This window comes from Tetrao urogallus (genome assembly GCF_951394365.1).
Source record: "Tetrao urogallus genome assembly, chromosome: 4".
Lineage (NCBI taxonomy): Eukaryota > Metazoa > Chordata > Aves > Galliformes > Phasianidae > Tetrao > Tetrao urogallus.
This window is the reverse complement of record NC_136817.1, coordinates 39866994-39886318: the sequence shown is the minus strand read 5'-3', so window position 1 is coordinate 39886318 and position 19325 is coordinate 39866994. Positions and strand designations below refer to the sequence as shown.

General features: G+C 38.7%; 1 protein-coding gene across 1 annotated transcript in view; it reads right to left on the bottom strand.

The window, feature by feature from the left end:
- RAP1GDS1 (Rap1 GTPase-GDP dissociation stimulator 1) overlaps positions 1 to 19325 on the bottom strand; it is a gene marked incomplete at both ends in the record, with an annotated part of 59189 nt that overhangs the window by 28673 nt on the left and 11191 nt on the right. Inside the window, 2 exon segments of the mRNA XM_079534114.1 lie at positions 9292 to 9417; positions 12074 to 12196. Of these exon segments, the coding sequence (XP_079390240.1) occupies positions 9292 to 9417; positions 12074 to 12196 (249 nt within the window).

Sequence of the window (19325 nt, the reverse complement as noted above, 5' to 3'; positions counted from 1 at the left end):
ATGGCTCTCATGCCTCCTATGCAGACATCTGTCAAATTTCATTGTGGCCCTCTCTTATAGGATGTCAGGGATGCACCAGCCAAAGAGCAAAATTTTGGTAGTTCCTGACTAGAACATCTTTAAAACTCAGGGGAAGGTGCCTTGTATACTTGTTCTCCTTGAATGCTGCCTTGGAAGATGCAGCAAGCCAATGCAAAACCTCTCTATGGCAGCTCTTTATTTCTCAAAGGGCTCTCAACTTCTTTTCATTGAGGATTGGTTTCTTCAGGACCCATGCTTGGCTCTCCTCCAGGCTGGGATTATTTATCAGAGGGGTTGTCATATACATTAGAACCTATAGTTGTTCAGCCTTCATTTACTGAAAAAACTGGTGCAAACATTTCTCCCATCTGATCAAATCTTTGCTTTCGTGCTGCAGAGTATCTTCTATGTCTGCCCTCCGTTCATGTGATCTGTCTGCTCTTCATTCAGTGATATGTAACGCAGAAAGTTTCTCCTCCAACCATGGAAAGACCTTCAGGAAAAATATAGAGGTACTGCCATACAGCTGGAGTGTGACCAATATCCACAAGTAGAATAACATCTTATGATAGATAATACAGAAATTATTTTCTATGCACTTAATATGTTCTCAGGTGTCTGACAGAGCTGCAGAAATTCAGATGCAGTCTGTCAGTTTTGCATTCTTTGTGGCCAAAATATTGCTTAGGCTGAACCAGGGTTTTATGGAGAATATTATTTTAATATAAGATGAATATGCAGTAGTCCTAGGGAGGAGGGGGAAGAGTTCTTTCTTCATACTCTGTTTTCATTTTCTTCTTTTTTTTATGGGACCCGTTTGTGTAGTTGTTTCTTTTTCACCATACATCTGCTTCTAGTGCTTATTCTTTCACCTGAAATCATAATTTTCTGTGACATCAAGCTGGTTGTTGCAGAGAAAATTATGATGTGACATTCATAAAATTATGAGTACATGTGGTAAAAAAAAACAAACAAAACAACAGGAGCAGAACTCTGAAGGAAGAAAGGGCCTACTTCCATGCTTTAAGTAAGAAAATGAAAGAAAATTTAAAATTTTTGGGGCAAACCCTTTCCTAGCATAAAGCACACTATATGTGCAGATATTAGGAAAACCTTAATTACTTGAATTAACTGAGAGTTTACTATTATATTTTTCTATTTCATCATTTTGATGGTGAAACTTGTAATGCAATGCTGCCATTCAATTTTAATAATACTTGATTAGGCTTTTTATCTTGTTTGTGTATGCTTTTAAATCAGAGGATTCTGCACTCTCAGTTCTTTGCAGTCCACAACCCCACTGCAGAACACAGAGCAGCATTCCATTAATTTTATTTTTTCAAGGAAAGTAATTTCATGAAATTACATTGCACTGACTGTATTGTTTGCTGCTTTTTTTCTGCATCTTCTTTGCACTTGTCTACAAGCAACAGGGCATGGCAACACTGTACTTTGGTATTAATGTTTTATGACTTGAATGGTCAAATTGATTTGGGATTGCTCGATTTGTACTGAAGTTCCTTTCCATTTATTTAATTACTTCAGGAATTATATAAATGCGATTACCAGAAGTACTTTTTTTAAAATTTGCTTGTTGATTAAAATCAATGACTATAGTCTTAATTTTTTTCTTTAATGAAGAAAAAACTCATCCTCAATTAGCCATGCCTGCTGCCAAGAGAAATACAAATCTTGTAGTTAGTTATCTCAAATTGCCAGCACCTATCATCGGTTCTAACTCCAGTTCTAACTCCACCTTCATTGAGGGTGCCGCCTTAAAAAATGACTGCTAAAATAGTAAAGAGGTGAACAGTAAGCTTGAAATGCAAACAGAAAACTGTATTTTAATACAATGTCTTCAAAGACTGAAAAGGTGTAGCATCAGTCTTCCTGGATAAAATCGCTGCCAGCATATGTGCTGGGAAGTGACAACTGAAGCAGTGGTGTATGGGCCCAGAGGCTGCTACCAGACACAGAAGCCTTGTTCAGCTCAGGTACTGGACTGGCAGATGAAGGACAAAACAGCTACTAAAATAAACTGTCAGGTGTTCAGTAACACTCACACAACTGCTTTATTTCAACAAATCACTTTAAAAAATGTTCCAACTGAAAACTTAGTGATATTTTTGGAAGATTTATTATATGTTAAATTTTGAGTGCCCTGTAGGGTATCAGTGCTAACAAGCCTTCCTCTCCCTTGGCAAGTATCATGGAATTTCAGTCAGGAGTTCAGCTGAACATTTGAAGGGACAGGCGAATGTGATAGTATCACAGTGTGCCTCGTGTAATGCTGTGGCAATAGCCAGAGGCAAGCCACACTGAAATTCTCAATTGATTTGCAAAAGCTATCTTGTTTTTTCCAATTCCTCTTCTGTCAGGTACAAGATAAATCACCTGTTTCTAATTTCAGTCAAAAGAACAAACATAGTTCCACTCATGAATTCTGTTAAAAAGCAAGGAAACCAAACAGTATGAAAAAGCTAAAGTAGCTAAGCCTAAGACAGGCAAGGGGCCTCCTGGTTCAAGTGCAGCAGTTCTCTCTGCCTTCCTTCCCACTTGAAATGCTCACAGCAGATTCTTCTGCTGATTTTCTAACTCCACGCAACTCCTGAGTAATTGCATTGCAGCCAAAACAAATTACTCTAGGTTTATGAGAGTGTAAGTCACAACTAAATCCAGCCTATGCTTTTTACTTATGTATTATAAAATAAATAATGGAATCCAATTATACCATAACTCATCAAGCAGTTTTCCTACAATGGTAGGTGGGCATTTATAGCATCCCATGCTATTAACAGAATAAACCTGCACGCATTTAGATTTAGATTTCTCAGCTTCATCTGGCCATGAGCAAGGATCTGAGTAGACCAAAACCAAATGCCAAGCAGAGATTTTCTGCTGGGTGCTGCTGAAAGGAGCTCAGCATGAAGCTGAGCCTGGCATTGTGCAGGAGCAGCGCTGACAGCTGAAAGGAGCTGTGGTCCTCCAGCAAAGCAGTCAGAGAGGCAAATTCAAAGTGTGTGACCTACAGGGGTTTGAAATAAGGCCAAGAGGCAAAAAGCAAAACTGACTAACGAACAAAACATCACAAAGCACGTTGCAGATCTTACTAGGCCCTGAGTAGTGAGGAAACAAGTGCCCTCGGAAAAGCTGTGGAGAGTCTTGGGTTTGGTTGGGTTTGGGGTAGTGCTGCCTTTGCCCAACAGTATGCAGCTGTAGGGAGCGAGATCTGACCTTCTAAAGGGAGCAGCGTTCAGCCGGGTGACTGTAGGAGATGCTTCGATTTCAAGGGTTGCAGCTTGAGAAAGACCAATAAAGTCTTTTTTTTAGGAAATCTTTTACCTCCTTAGCAGAAGGCCGTTCACTGATTTGACTTTAGGGCATCAAGGAACATAAGGTGACTGTAGAACAGCCCACACTCAGGAGGCGAGGTGCTAAGATGTCATTGATAAATGAACTGGACACCATCTCAGGTAAGCAACCCCTCTGCAAGGAAGTAGGTACAGCTCTAGATAGCCTTCTCACACCCACCCTGACTCCTCAGGCTATTCTGCTGGCTGGACAACTGACAAAATGAGCAGCAACCTCAGGATTAAGGGCGATGTTGGAATGTGAATAAAGCACAAACTTTAAAGACTGTGAATGAAATGCAGGAGGGGAGAAAGTAAAGAACTGGAAAAAGTCTGCTTTGTTTCTCACTTTTATAGTCTTGGTTCCTGTACTGACAGAATACTGATCTACATATTCCAATAATCTTCCTGGAAAAAATAAGGAAAAGGAAAAAAAAACAGCATTGCAGAAAATATAGAGGACTCTTCATACCTGAACTCTTTGAAAGGCAAGAAAATCAGTCTCATATATTCATTTTAAAGACATGAAGAAGAAAGTGCAAATACATGGTAAATTGCATTTATTAATTTACTTTTCTTATGTGGGCTGCTTTTAAGTTTTAGCTTAAGTCATAAGAATTTAGTCACTTGTCTCAATACGGTCAATATGTAGAACATAAGTTTGAAAAGAGTAATAGCCTTAGAAGGAGAATTCATGTTTTTGTCACCCTTCAAATGGCTCTTTCCAGTGCTCTAGGAAGATTTATTCTGATTCCATTTTAGACAACCATAAATTAAAATTATATCGTTTAATAGCTTCCTAAGAACATTCGTGACTAATTGCTGATAAGTACTAAATATTACTGTGAAAGTATCTGTTGGCATGCATATGGTATACTTGGTTTCTAGCTGATGCAATGCTTGTTCTGCTGAGGGTTGGAAAAAATACTGCATTATCAGGGACTCCTAGGTTAAAAAATACAGCATAGTTTTCTAAGACTCAGCCATTACTTAGAGAGGACAGGTCTAGAGGTAACACAGTATTGCTGCACTATGTAAATTAGAATTTGACACCTCTCTCTGTAAACAATCAATTTTCAAGCAATTAGTTACAACCTTTGGTCTCAATTTCATGATACTGCTTGATTCGTAGGTGGTATTTGCATTTGTTAAGGTCTGATACAAAGAAAAGTGAAAGATTGTGGTAAGATGCTGCCTCGCTGCATGAATCAGGGTGACTTTCATAAAAATAATTAGCCACTAGTATGCTATTATCAACACCAGTTGCATTTTAGGATTCTGCTGTTTTTCCATATGGTACTATGAAAGGCTATGCCATTTTTTTGAAGAAGAATGAATTTGATGCGTTTTCAGTATGCTTAATTCTTAAGTGTCTGGTTTTCAGCTTTAGATCCTGAAATTAAACTTGTCTTCTGAAAGATGTATGAAATTGTACAGTTGAGTAGTTTTGTATTTTTTGTAAATAGCCTTCCTTCTGCAAGAGGTCTGTACATCCTTCTAGGATGGGCAGCCAAGTGTATGGAATACATAACATCCCAGTTCTTTTGAACATAAGAGGTGGCATATTGTTCGTGGTCTAATGTGGTAAGGGTGGGATCAAGACAGATTTGGGTCTGTGTGAGAAGCCACAGAGGTCTTGCCATTAGTGCAGTATGACTAGGTTGATAGAAATGTATGACTTGGGAAACAAGAGAAGGATCCAGTGCATATCCTGCAGAAAAGCAGCTGTCAGAAGGCAGCCCTTACAGAATAAGTTGGCATTTTTAATTTCTCTCAAGTTCTACAGTTATTTATATCATGAACTGTGGTTGGTGAAAACATGCATGCATGCTGGTGGTTTTGTGAAAAAACAAGGGACCAAATGGAGTAAATAGCAGTTGATCTGAGGACCCCTGAAGAGGTCTCTATCCTCTACCATTAATATGAATTTTATAGAAGTGCAGAATGGGATTTTTTTCATTTCTCTTATAAGATACATAGAGGGTTTATTTCACTGTGAAAGCTTTCAGAATATTTAGATGTTCTGAACAGCAAGGAATTATTTCATAATGGGTAAAATCCTGTCTCAACTGAAGTCAACATGAATTACTCATTCTGGCCCGTGTGGTTTACAAATCAAGCTCTGAATATCCTAGCTTTTCACCACCTCTTATAATTATCACTTTAATATTACAATTACAGTACTTCCTACAGTGTGCTCAGTGTTGTATACAAATGTGGGAAAGTAGTCTGTCAACCAATCAGTTCAAAACTGGAGTGTTTTTCACACATGCTCATGTGGATCTTGGTTTTTGTAGCAAGAACTGTATTATGTTAAATAACCTTTCTCAATCAGTGGAGATGATTTCATATGCAATATTTAGATCTCAAGATGTAGGGGGAACCTTTTGGACTTCTGGAAGTATGCTCTAAAATACCTGTAAGGCCTATACATCTATAACAGCTCTAAAAAAAGAAACATCTGGGAAGAATGACATGGGGTTTTTGGAAAGGAGAACAGTAGGAAGGTAGCTTTGATTTATTTCATGGAGAAAGAGTGGCAAAGCAACTACAAGATAGGTCCTATGTTCTGACTAGACAATGCCTAAGAATTTAGCTTTGCTTGTAAGCAGAAAGTAGCTGGTGGTAAAAAGGAATGAGTGGGCTAGGATTTTTATATCTAGTAATAAAATTAAGACAAAATTCTGCTCCTGAGTGAGGATGTGGAATCCATTGTCTGGGCATACAGAGGTTGAAGTGACTGTATTTGGTATAGGCTGTAGTTGTAGTGGGAGAGAAAGCAGGTGGGAGAATGAAGAGGATCACACCTCCATTTCTTTGCAGTTTTTGCTTTGACCAAGATTTGGGGAGCAAAGTGAATGTGGCATAACTACATAAAGCATTTAGAACAGTTACAGGCTGTACAGGAACATGCAGTAATGTACCTGTTCTTAAACTGTAGGACAGCATGGAACAGTTTGCATAGTGTGGTTGTTCCCGAGGTAAAATCTTTTTGGCTGCCTCAATTGTTTCCTTCATCTATGCTTATCAGAGGAAGGCTGGGAGACTAGAAGCCTCATCAGAACTAACAAAACTTTCTTCTACTCTGCTTTGCAGTTATATTTGCCTGTATTGGTGATGTTTAGAGACTACATAAAGCAGATATTTTCACAACATAAAAGCTTTAAGAAGGATGCTCTCATGGCTGCTTGGGATAAATTTGACCTATTTTTTTCTCTTTAATTGTTTATGAAATGCATTTTATTCTGTTGCGTTTTTTTTCTTCCCTTCTCAAAGAGTTTATTCAGCATTATTTTTAGGGGCCTAAAATTGGGGATCACATAGATGATAACACTGTGCATGTTACCCCAAACATAATGGAGAAGAGAATCCGTCACTAAGTAACAGTTTCCATTTCACGTTTTCAGTAAGGAAATCTTTCAGTATGTCTGGCCAGGAGGTGTGTAATTCCCATTTCTCTGTGGAAGGGTATTAAACCTGAGCATTTGGATTTAGCAATGGATACCTCTCCCACAGCAGCAGTGTTTCAGAAGTAACCAGTGGAAATGGCCTTGCCTTCATGCAGGAGATCTGAGAAACAGTGTCATTTTAATTTTATTGAGAGAAAATTATTAGGGAATTGTCCTTCTCTGCATGGTCATTTTGTTGGGGCTTTCCCCACAGAAAAAAAAAAAAAAAAAAAAACAAAAAAAACCAAAAAAAAAAAAGCACTTTACTCATAGCTTTCATCCTGCATTGTACAGATTTCCCTCCAAAACAAAGATTTTAGTAGCTCCTTTTGTCACTGACAAAACATTATGTTCTTGTTGATGTGAAATAGAGGATATTTGGGGCTTCCAATAAATAGAAATGTTGCTAGGAGCTATTCAATATGGGCTTGATTTCAGACTTTTAGCCTAACACTGATTTAGGACTTTTAGAATGTTTTCCATTGTTGCATGCTGTAATTGTATGGCTGTGGAAGTGAAAAAATAGTCATGCACATGGTAAAATAGAGTTCCTGAGGTATTTTGGGTTTCTGCGGCAGTCCCAGTTATCAGAAAAGTGACATCTGCTTTTGTGTCAGCTGAAAAGAAAAAGATGATCTATACAAAATGTCTGATTAGAACATGATTAAACATATTGTCCTCCACATCTTGTCTTTGCTATATATTAAATATCTTTGTTAGGGAAAAGTAATTTATATAAAAATAAATTAGTCATAAATGAGAATATACTAAGTTTTATGGTAATAAGCATATTTAAAGTACTCGTCTTCAGTAAGATTCTAGGATAAGTTATAGAATCATTACACTTTAAGATAACAATCAAAACAAAGCAGGATAGGGTGGATGCGATAAATAGGTTCCATGAATAGCCTCTTCACTTAAATCAGAGATGCTGATTTGATTTTTGTGGTATTTTATTACAGCCTGTTCATTATTCTTATTTAAATGCACAGGGAGGGCTGTGACTGTCCTACAGGACTGCAGCAATACAAGGCATACAGAACATATCACTGTACTGTAGGTTTTTGTTCCACAAAAAGGCAGCACAAGGCATATAGTGCAACTTTTTCTGTGCTGTGTAAGCCCTGCACTGTAAAAGCAAGAAGCAATCCACATTACCCAATATTTGAAAACCATTTTCGTGTTTGCTTATTATATTTCATGTAAAATTGTGGGTTGAACAAAGAATGACGTGAGTAGTTACACAGATTTTACCAACGTGAAATAAATCACTGCAACCTGGGACTGAGCTTTATATCACATATGACCCTGAAATAAAATTTAGTAAGTAAAATGTTATGGAAAGCTCAATAGTTTCTTCTTGAAGTTTCCACAGGGAAGCAGGTGTTCAGTTGATTGGTCACCTTAAACAAAACCCTAAATGAAAGAGTTAAGTATTATCATCCTGAAGTGGTAGCTGTCTGTAAATGAAAACACCAGCATGGAAAATCTGATGAGCTTCCCTGAGGTCAAAGACAAGGTAAGTAATTTCAAACAAGATAAAATGCAAATTTCCAAACTAGCTTGAAAAAAATTGTAAGACGCTACCAATAATTCCAGTTTTGAAAGACAGCAATTCAGAACAGCAAAAACTTCTAGCAGATGCAAAATGTATCACAAAGAAAAACTCTTGCAATGTGAAACAAAACACTAAATCTGAAGATAATAAAGTGCTTATGCAATTGCATTTCACTTCCCATATGCAGACATCCATAGGCTTCTAGCTACTTCATGTGAATACAGAGATTGCATTTTCAAAACACTGCAACCGCTGGTTTGTTTTTGCAAATCATGTGTCCATGCATGCAATCCACACATGGAGTCACAAGTGCATTGCAATTTGCTAATGTGTGGCAATTCAAAATTTATTTTGACCACAAAAGAACTAAAAGTCGTCACCAATCCCCAAGTCCTGATTATCAAAATTAACCACATGTAATCTTGTTGCAATTGATTGGCCACTTAAGAATTCTGAGAATCAGCAACACAGCTGAAGCTTCCCTTTCAGCCACATGTGTAGCTCTGCGCAGCTCTGAGACTGGCAAGATATGAATATTCCCTTCTCACTCTGACTTTTCCCCTGTGAGCCTATTTGAGGGTAATTAGCCATTCAGGTCACTGTGTACGTAGCACTTGCACTCTCTGGAAAGCTAGTTCGTTATGTTTAAAACAAAAATAGCCCTGAAGCCCATAAATCTTTTCTGATCTTATATCCAGTTGCATCATGATATCATAGCAATTTTTTTATTCTTAGTGTCACAAAGGCATAATGCGAGTGCACTGTACAATGATCCTATGAAATCAGAACGGTTGTACAGTAAATAAAAATCTAGAAAAGAGGAAAGTGAATGCCAGTAGACAACATAAATTCCCTTGGCATTTTTCTCCTTCTACCAGCATCATTACAAAATTCAGCATATTTCAACACTTACGGCTATCGTAGCATATATTGCCCAGGGCACGTCCTGTTTGCAGCAATACTTCCTGGTCTTTGCAGTTTAACATCTGCACCAAAGGAGGGATCAACCCAGCATCCACACATGGGTTCCGCATAAATTCTGCAAATGATGAAATACCTGTTAAAGAAAGCCTGCTATTTTCAGGTTCTTCCATTCTAGTTACCCTGGCATTGTGATGGGGCCTTTTGTAAGAGTACAGTCAAACAGTGCAAGTTCACATACAGGTTTCTGAAGAACAAACCCAACATCAGGATCTGGGCTTATGCTGTTTCTGTTATTTGTTAATTTAGAAGGAATTAAGAATATTTAACTGACTTCCATGGAAACTAATTTAACAGAGCTCAGGCTGAGCGTGTTTTAGAATCATAAAGAAATGCTGAAAAGAACAGAGAATCCAAATCATTTTTCTCCATTCAAACTAAACATAAATTAAACTACTGATTTACACAAGAGATGACTCAAATTATCCAATAGAAGCAGCATTTTTTACCCTTTATTCCCATAGAGTTCTCCCAAAGCTTTTGATTTAGAAAAAAAAAAAAAAAAAGAAATAAAGCTAAGTAAAAGGTTCTTTATTTGAAGGTAAGGAATAAGAAAAAAGGTTCTTTATTTGAAGGTAAGGAATAAGAAATACAAGAGGGATTTACGTGAGACTTTCCTCTTGGGAGGAAAAGTAAAGGACCCATTTGCTGGGTAGCTTTTTGTATTTCTGCCCCTCTTTCCTACTATGTTCCTCTGTGCCAGGGAACCAAAGAATTTTCTTCAATCTGTGCAAGTCACAGGTAGACAGTTATCCTGAAATAATCTGGATACTGCTCTCCAGGAAGATCTATAGTTAGGCAGGCTGTTCTTTTTACAAGGGAAATTTACAGAAGCAGCCACTCAGACACTTGTGGAAGCTGAGTAGTTTACTTTGAGGCACCATCAGCGATATATCACTGTAGTAGGCAAAAGGTCAGTACATTTTTTATTTGTTGTGAATTGCAAATTACGTCTCTTCTTGATCTTGCACTGTCTTGGATCTTTCACAACCAGTTTACTTTTGTGTTGCTTAGTCATATATAATGAATGAACTAGGATGTACAATCCTTACACAAAGAGATGAGAAAGCTCTTCTGACTTTGGATCAACAGAATCCCAAAAGCCAACACCTCAAAGAATTCATAAAAGTACCAAACACTTTAGATATTTTCTTTGATGCGCCTTTTAAAACATACTTTGATGTTTCTTTACTATGGGAATTTCTACCTTTTGTAGTTCATCATGTAGTATTGTTTTAGCTAAATAAGTAATTGTCATGGAGACAACCAAACCTCCTGTGCTGATAAACATTGACATATCACCAAGCAGACGAAGAAACATCTTTGTATTTGCACGCATCTAACAGAAGATGATAGTCAGTAAAATTGACCCCTAAAACACTGAACTTTTAGAAACTATAGACAGATACTGTACTGTGATAAATGAGATGGCCTAAATGGTGATACTATCACTTATCGTTACCAGATTGGATGTCCTTGTAACTTTTTATCTTTTTTTTTATCACTCACTTTCTTATCTATCTCAATGTTTATTTACTTAACATATTACTTTCACCCCTCTGTCTTCTCTGCCCCCTCAACTTCTTCCTCTCTTAATTGCCAATGAAAGCTCTTTTCCATTCCTCAGCTTCTCTCTGCATCATTTTATTTTATACTCACTGCTTTATCATAGTTTCTACATCATCAATCATATAATTTTTTAACTTCTGATCTGTGAGAGGAAATAGAAACTTGTTCTATTCTTAAAACATCTAGATCAGTCTGTGCAGCTGTTTAGGGTCTTGCTCAAGCAGTGAGAAGTGTTCACTCCCTCAATCTGGAGTGAACAGAAGCTTTCAGTCTCCCATTCAGAAAAAAAAATAGGCAATATGCTGTGGAAGCTTGTGTTTATCAAGGTCATGTAAAGGTATGAAGTAAAAGAAGTGGTGCCATACATGGCAAAACTCTGTTGCTGTCTCACAGGTATGTAGTAAAACTGCAAACATATTTGCACAGAAGTAATAGAAGAAAAAGAAGGTAACCAAGTGCAAAGTCATTTAGGTTTCCACTGTCCTGGAGGGGAAATGAAGCAGATCCTTTAAAGGAAACACTGAAGAATCACTTAAAAAGTTAGGAGGGGAATGACTGAACAACAGAGTAACATAAACCAATCCAGGACAAGACTTCAAAAGAGGGATTTAATTGTTTTGTAGTACTACAGATTATAGAGATGGTTTTCTTATTCCTAAGTCTGGCAAAGAAGAGAAGACCTCAAAAAAGAATTTAAAAGCTGGGAAGAGAAACTCCAGGTACCAAAAGCATCTGAGCCTTCAACGTGCTCAAACTGGAAAAAACATGACTGCAGGTGGTCCCTTATATATTCTACGGCTGTAACTGTGCGTGCTACGTGTAACAGTGTGCTCAAATGATGCATATCTTTTCTTCTTTATACATTTCGAAAAGCCAGTGACGTGCTATTTCTGTCCAATAACATTGCTGATTATCTTAAAAACTAAATAGCATGGAAGTAAGGACTAAAAATATTCCAGCAGCCAAATGCTGTTTTGATTGTACTGAGAAACAAAATTTGACACAATAAAAACAAAAAGTGAGAGGGAGAGATATGAAAGATGTCTAATCTACAAAATGAAAACATAAATGAAGTAAAACATACTGACAAGTGAGGTGAAAAACTGAAGATGTTCCAGCAGAAAAGTTCTTGTAGAAAACCTCACCATTTCTGGCTACTTCTGCTATGATGTTAGCTACTTTTGCTGTGCAGGAAGACTGTGGCATCAACAGACTCGCGAACACCTGAAGAACTCCACTTTTCTGGATTTTTTCACTTGTCTCCGTATCTGAAAAACAAATCACACAAAAATGACTTAAGCATCAGCTTGCTTGGAGATGGAAAAGAAAGAAAAAGAATGTAGATCTTCTCAAATGTAATTCTCAAAGTTATTGCTTTCCAATATACAAGCAGACATATTTCAGTGACCATGTTTGCTTTGCATGATGCATTCATGGAACTTTATACTTTGCCATTCAGAATCAATCCTTATGGGTGACTGCTTATAAGTAAATATACAAACATACTCATGCATGCACTGAGCCACGACTGGAGAGAGGGAGAAAGATTAAAGGCCATGGAGTGATATGATCTGCAGCAGCCTGAAATACTGTGTAAAAATCAAGGAATGGTGCTCTGAAATGTATAATTATGGAAAACATTCAAAGAATGATGGGGATATCCCAACATCTGAGGGCTCAGTGTAATGCAGAAATCAGAAACTGGAGGAGGGCTAAGCAGATCCTAGTTTAGACCTCATTTATACTCAATATGTGTATCTTCTGTATTACTTTGCTAGGCTATGGTAGCTCCAACACAGTCCCAGTAGAAGGGAAAGGGAAAAATAACACTCAGATTGCAGATTTCAGAACAAATCATTTCCTCTTTCTGCCTGTTTTACAGAAGGAATTGTGCAGTTGCTCCATAGTAAAGGCCCCACATAGCATTACTAGCCTGCAGCTCTGTACAAACTGTAAATGAATTTTGATTCACTGCAGTTAAAGATCGGGTGCTGGATACTAAAACCTATCTTGCAAATGCTTTCAAATAGTTTGCAGTTTTGAGTTAAATATTAGTGTGATAGACTATTAGATGACAGCTACCGCTTCAGAATGCAGCACAGAAGCCCAGGAAGTCATCTGGAGTAGCAATGTGCAATCATTTCTTAGCTGTGCTTCACCTGCAAATAGTTAACAGCACGTCATTGGGCTCACCATCTCTTCTGTCCTCCTCTTCCCTCCTATTCCTATTCTCAGTGTTGCCATTGCCTTTTGGCCTCCAAGACAACCCACTTTAAGCACAGGAGAGCTGCATTGGGCTCACCCTGCAGAGAATATGAATTAGAGGGGGTGAATTCAAGTCTGGCTTGCAATTCTGCCTGAGCTCTGTATTTGTTGTATTTGTTCTCTTGTGATGTTGGTCTCTGACTAGGACCACCCACTACAATATGGTGACATCTGATCACCAACAGATTAGGTAAAAACCAAAGATTGATTAATGTCAACATACACATAATGTACTAGTTGTTACTGATCTATTTGCAATCTAGTTAACTGATTTTTTAACATGTATTGAGAACTCCTCTCAGAAGATCCCCTGTAAAACAACTTCCAACTGATATGGAAACTTTTTCAAGTTCTGACATTAGCATACGCATTGTTAGCTATGTTCTCCCATGGATATGTATGAATGAAATGAAAGTTTGAATTCAGAGAAATCGTGTCAAGATTACAGACTGTTTCAGACACAGTCTGTTAAAGGAGAGATGACTCTCCCTTGAGTTCAAAATTGAAAGGACAAAAATGTAGCTATCTGTGAGCCCAATGTGATTTTAACCACAGTTAGTGGGCAGGAGACATTAATGCATTTTTCTCTACTGTGCTGCTGAGACATACAGTCTTATTTTATGAGCTGTAGTTTGATGGACTTATTACTGCCAAAAAATAAATTACACAACTGGAACAAAATATTTCTTGCAAGAAATGGGAAAATAAAACAAAGTGCTTCTCCAGGCCAGGTGTGTGTAGCAGATAGGCTCTGATTTATTTTATTCTCATAAGTAAGCGTGTATCAATAAAAACACGGTACATAATAGACCTGTTGTAAATTGAGATATCAGCTACCTGGTATCCCATAGATGAAAACAGGACATTCACTTCCATTTTGTTTGTTTATTTGTTTGTTTGTTTGTTTTTTTTTTAAGATCTTGAGCAGTACAGGAGCCACACCTGTATACACTTCCTCCTTCAGAAAACCAACATCCCATTGGTTCTGGCCGAGCACCAGTGTCAAAACTTTGCTTGTTACAATGTGCTGAAATACAGTGATTCATTTCTTAAGATGTACAATTAAAAGACAATTTAGGTATAGAAACTCAGCTTTTTTTTGGAGGGCTTTTGAAACTCTTACAGAAGGAAGGGTATTTTAGTTGCAACAACTTGGCTTATATATAAACTTTAAGTTGCTTTGTTATATCTAGCTTTTTTGCTCAATATTCTTTGTATTTTTCTTAAAGAAGGAGGACTTAACGACAAGCAAACGATACATGGACATGCCCTGTGGAAAGCAGGACATCCAAATGAAGATCATCAGCAATTATTTCACTTGACTGAAGAGTCTCCTGAACATTCACTTTCCAGGTACTAACAGTTCAAACATGTCTGTAGAAAAAAAATAACAAATTGGAGGTTTTAAAACAGGGATTTGGCAAGAATTGGAAATTGGTACTCCTGAATTCTTCCCTTTACTCTCTTCATGGACTGGAAAAGGTCTGCTTTCTTGTTTCTCTGTGTATGCAAGAAAGAAGTAATATTTGCAAAAGATGCGTATCTGCTGCATGCTAGCTTCATTCTGGGCTTCCTAGTAAATAATTTGAGGCTATATTATTTTGGAATCTTATTTCAGGTATCATCTTTTGAATTGTTTCAATGTATTGTCAATTGTAACTGAGACATGTAAAAACAAACGTTTCTGCAGGAGCAAGTGAGATCTAGACAAAACCTCTGTGATGTAATCTCCTTTAATGCTTTCTGTAATGGTGAAAAAGGGAAGTATAGCCAACATTAATGATGTATTAACAAGCTGCCATTTTAACTCCTTCAACAGAACTACACTTCCTCACAAATTTGTTCAATTTCTGTGCTAAGAAAACCTGACAACCTAGGCTGCCTGATATTAGGGTGCTGTACCTCAAAAAATCCTTTTGCTATAAATACACATCCAGATTACATCTGCTTTCCTTTAAAGCCTGATTTTCAACTTGCAAGCACAACCCACCCACAGAGTACCTACTGCTCTTATCTTGAAGGAAAGGAACTGTAGGGCTGTGATAATGCTACTTTAGAAACAGTCCTTTTGCACACAATACAGTATAATGCTGTGCCATGGCAAGCATAATTGGGGGAAAAAACCCTAAGGTCAAACCTGCAGCTTTGGATGTCTCTTCCTATCACTAGATATCAAGATGAAGAATATGTTAGATCACACAGTGCCAAAATCTTATTAACGTCATAATAGTGTGATTAAAATGTCAATATCATTGCTTTTCATGGTTTTTGCAGTGCCTGCAGTCAGAATAATAAAGGGTGTGAGCAGGAAATTCTTTAATGTCATAGATCAGAACGGGAGAGCTGAGCACCGGGGCTATCAGAGTGCTTAATTAAGTAGCAGAAATCATTACAGGAAAAAGTCCAATTAGATTGTACGCTCTCACAGAATCACAGAACTGTAGGGGTTGGAAGGGACCTCCTGAGATCATCGAGTCCAACCCCCCTGCCAAAGCAGGTTCCCTACACCAGGTAGCACAGGTAGGCATCCAGGCAGGTCTTGAACATCTCCAGAGAAGGAGACTCCACCACCTCCCTGGGCAGCCTGTGCCAGTGCTCCGTCACCCTCACTGTAAAGAAGTTCTTGCGCATGTTTGTGCGGAACTTCCTATGCTCCAGTTTCTGGCCATTTCCCCTTGTCCTGTCTCCACTCACCACTGAAAAGAGTCCGGCCTCGCCATTCTGCCCCCCACACCTTAGATATTTATAGACCTGGATCAGGTCCCCTCTCAGTCTCCTTTTCTCAAGGCTGAACAGACCCAGTTCACTCAGGCTTTCCTCATAGGGGAGATGCTCCAGGCCCTTCACCATCTTCGTGGCCCTCCGCTGGACTTTTTCCAAGAGATCCCTGTCTTTTTTGTACTGGGGAGCCCAGAACTGCACGCAGTACTCCAGATGAGGTCTTACCAGGGCAGAGTAGAGGGGGAGGATCACCTCCCTCGACCTGCTGGCCACGCTCTTTTTAATGCACCCCAGTAAGCCATTGGCCTTTTTGGCCACAAGGGCACACTGCTGGCTCATGGCCAACCTGTCGTCCACCAGGACACCCAGGTCCCTTTCCGCAGAGCTCCCCTCCAGCAGCTCATCCCCCAACCTGTACTGGTGCATGGAATTATTCCTCCCCAGATGCAAGACTCTACACTTGCTTTTGTTAAACCTCATCCGGTTATTTTCTGCCCAGCTCTCCAGCCTATCCAGGTCTTGCTGAATGGCAACACAGCCTTCAGGCGTGTCAGCCAATCCTCCCAACTTCGTATCATCGGCAAACTTGCTGAGGGTGGCCATTATCCCCTCATCAAGGTCATTGATGAAGATGTTGAACAAGACCGGACCCAGCACAGACCCCTGAGGAACACCGCTAGTTACAGGCCTCCAACCGGACTCTGCACCACCAACAACGACCCTCTGTGCTCTGCCAGTCAGCCAGTTCTCAACCCACCTCACTGTCCACTCATCTATCCCACACTTCCTCAGCTTTGTTATAAGGACGTCATGGGGGACAGTATCAAATGCCTTGCTGAAATCAAGGTAGACTACATCCACTGCTCTCCCCCTATCCACCCAGCCAGAGACAACATCATAGAAGGCTACCAGGTTGGTCAAGCACGACCTCCCCCTTGTGAACCCGTGCTGACTACTCCTGATAACCTCCTCTTCTTCCAGTTGTCTGGAGATGACATCCAGTACAAGCTGTTCCATCACCTTTCCAGGGACAGAGGTGAGGCTGACTGGCCTATAATTGCCTGGGTCTTCCTTCTTGCCTTTTTTGAAGACTGGGGTGACGTTGGCTATCTTCCAGTCTTCAGTCTCAGTCTTCAGTCTCTCCTCTCTTGGCTCTATTTCCTGTTAAGTTTTACTCCTCTCTGTATCACTCTTTTCTCATCTCTGCATCATTTTCCACATCTTCAAGTGAAAGAAAAGGCAGGGAGCAGGAAGGAAAAGGTTTATCTGTCACAAACACTGCTACTTTGCGCTCACAGGCAGCAGAAAAATATTGGTGCACAGTTCGTTTGAACAATGAATTTAAATTGTGCTACTACATGGTTTTTTTCAGTGCATACAACTTCTCATTCCAGCAGAAAAAGAGTATAAAATAATATAAGCGAGGGCTATCACTGCAGCAATGCCTGTGTTGTAGAGCTTTACATGAGAGAGGAACCGTAAATGAGCAGCTCCATTAGTGTCCTCTTTATTAAGCCAACCGTGTTTGCAGAGTACTTTTTTGAAAAAATGTACGTATTTCTAGCTGAAGAGATGTTTTATAAACCTCCAGAAACCACTGTAGAAAGTTACCATGGCTTTATAATGTCCCTCTCACATGTGCTCTCATCAGAAAGAGGAGGATGAGCATATGAATAAATAATAATGAGCCACATATATAACAGGAGAGGAACCTTTCATCGGCTCACTCACATAGCAGAATGGAAGGCGCAAGAGATGTATTCCTAACTGGTACATCCTCTATCCACCACAGTAGAAAGAAAAAAGAAAAAAGATTCACGTGACCAAGAGCTCACATGGTATTCTGCCTTCCTGTCTCTCTGTAGCCCTCCTGCTGTTTTTTTCCATACCACAAAATGGAGATTTTGGTCTGACTAAATGAACGCAAAAAGAGCCTCTGGAAAACAAATGATATGATCTTCTGCAACAAGGTATACATCACAGAGGAAGGAGCCAAAAAGACCACTCCAATAATTATTTTTTTTTTAAAGAGAGAATATATACAATTAATACTATATAAAAAGAAAGAAAGAATATATACAATTAAATGCATAAATATATCTTCTGTTGGCAGCTCCTCCCCATAAATATAATCTGCTTGCTCACACATCCTTCAAATTAAAGCCCTAAGAGGGAGGGAGGATTCTCCCTCAGCTTTGTGAACACTTTCATCATGGAGTTTGCTCTGTTCTGTCTACGGCAGCAGCAATAGGGCAACTTCAGGTCTTATTTTTAATGAAGAGAAGGAGATAGTGCACAGATGTTGGTAATTAAAATCTCAGCTCTAACAAGGAAGGAAGGACAGATGGAGAGACCAATTCACCAACCAGCTAGCTGCATGATTCCTGCTGATTAAATTCTCCAGGAGCAGTATCCAAAGAAAAAAAAACGAATTGTAGGATGAGACCCATGCCTTGAACAGCCTGTTGCAGGTACCAATGAAGTGAGTTAATAAACATACACACAAGCTTTGCCTCCCATGAAGAAATATGCACATTAAAACTTCCATGGGTGCTTTGCAGCACAAGGCAGCATATTAAAATTAAGCAGCTAGGATTCTCTTATCCTGAACTGTATCTAGTTTAGCACCCAGATATGTGGTTTGGTGGATTTATTTGAGCTCTTAATTCTCCCTGTGCACCTTTCTGCAGGAAGTAACCGCTTTAGTAGCCCAGTTGTTTAAATAGTTTGATAATTAGTGCCTTAGTTACCTTCTTCATTGCCTGGCATCTTAGCACAAATGTCATCCGTGAGCGATTCTATGTTTCGTACTCAGTCTGTGTGGACATTTTAATCTGCCTCCTCCACTACTTGTACTGGGTTCAATACAAGACCTTGGGTAAAACCTTAAGCACCCCCTCATGCTTTAGTTTTTCAGTCTGTACAACAAAAATACAAGGCCCATAGTGTAAAATCCTTTTTCCACATTTAGTTAAGTTCAGAAATGAAATGATATTTAAAAGCTGTCTATTATACATGCAGGAAATGTTCCATATTCCTTTAAAGCAATCTCTTAAGAGTGCTCTCAATCAAGATCAAATGCCTACTGAAAAATTATCCCCAGTGCTTACTGGGCAACTGCCTACAAAAAAAGGTTTTTTTCTTAGCCACTGATGTTTCAAAAAAGTTTTGTTGCCAAAGCAGCATAAGGAAAAGCTTAATCTAAAAAGAAATCATATTTGTAAGTCATAAGGGACAGAGCTGCTAAAGCTAAGAATGAAAAAAAAAACAAAAACAAAAACAGAAGAGGCCTTTTCCATTGCTTCTGCACTGCACTTCAAAAATCTAACCTAAAACAAAATATTTTTATATTCTATTACCTGAAACTACTGTTCACTGAAGTCTTCCGAGAAGAAAAAATATTTAACACTT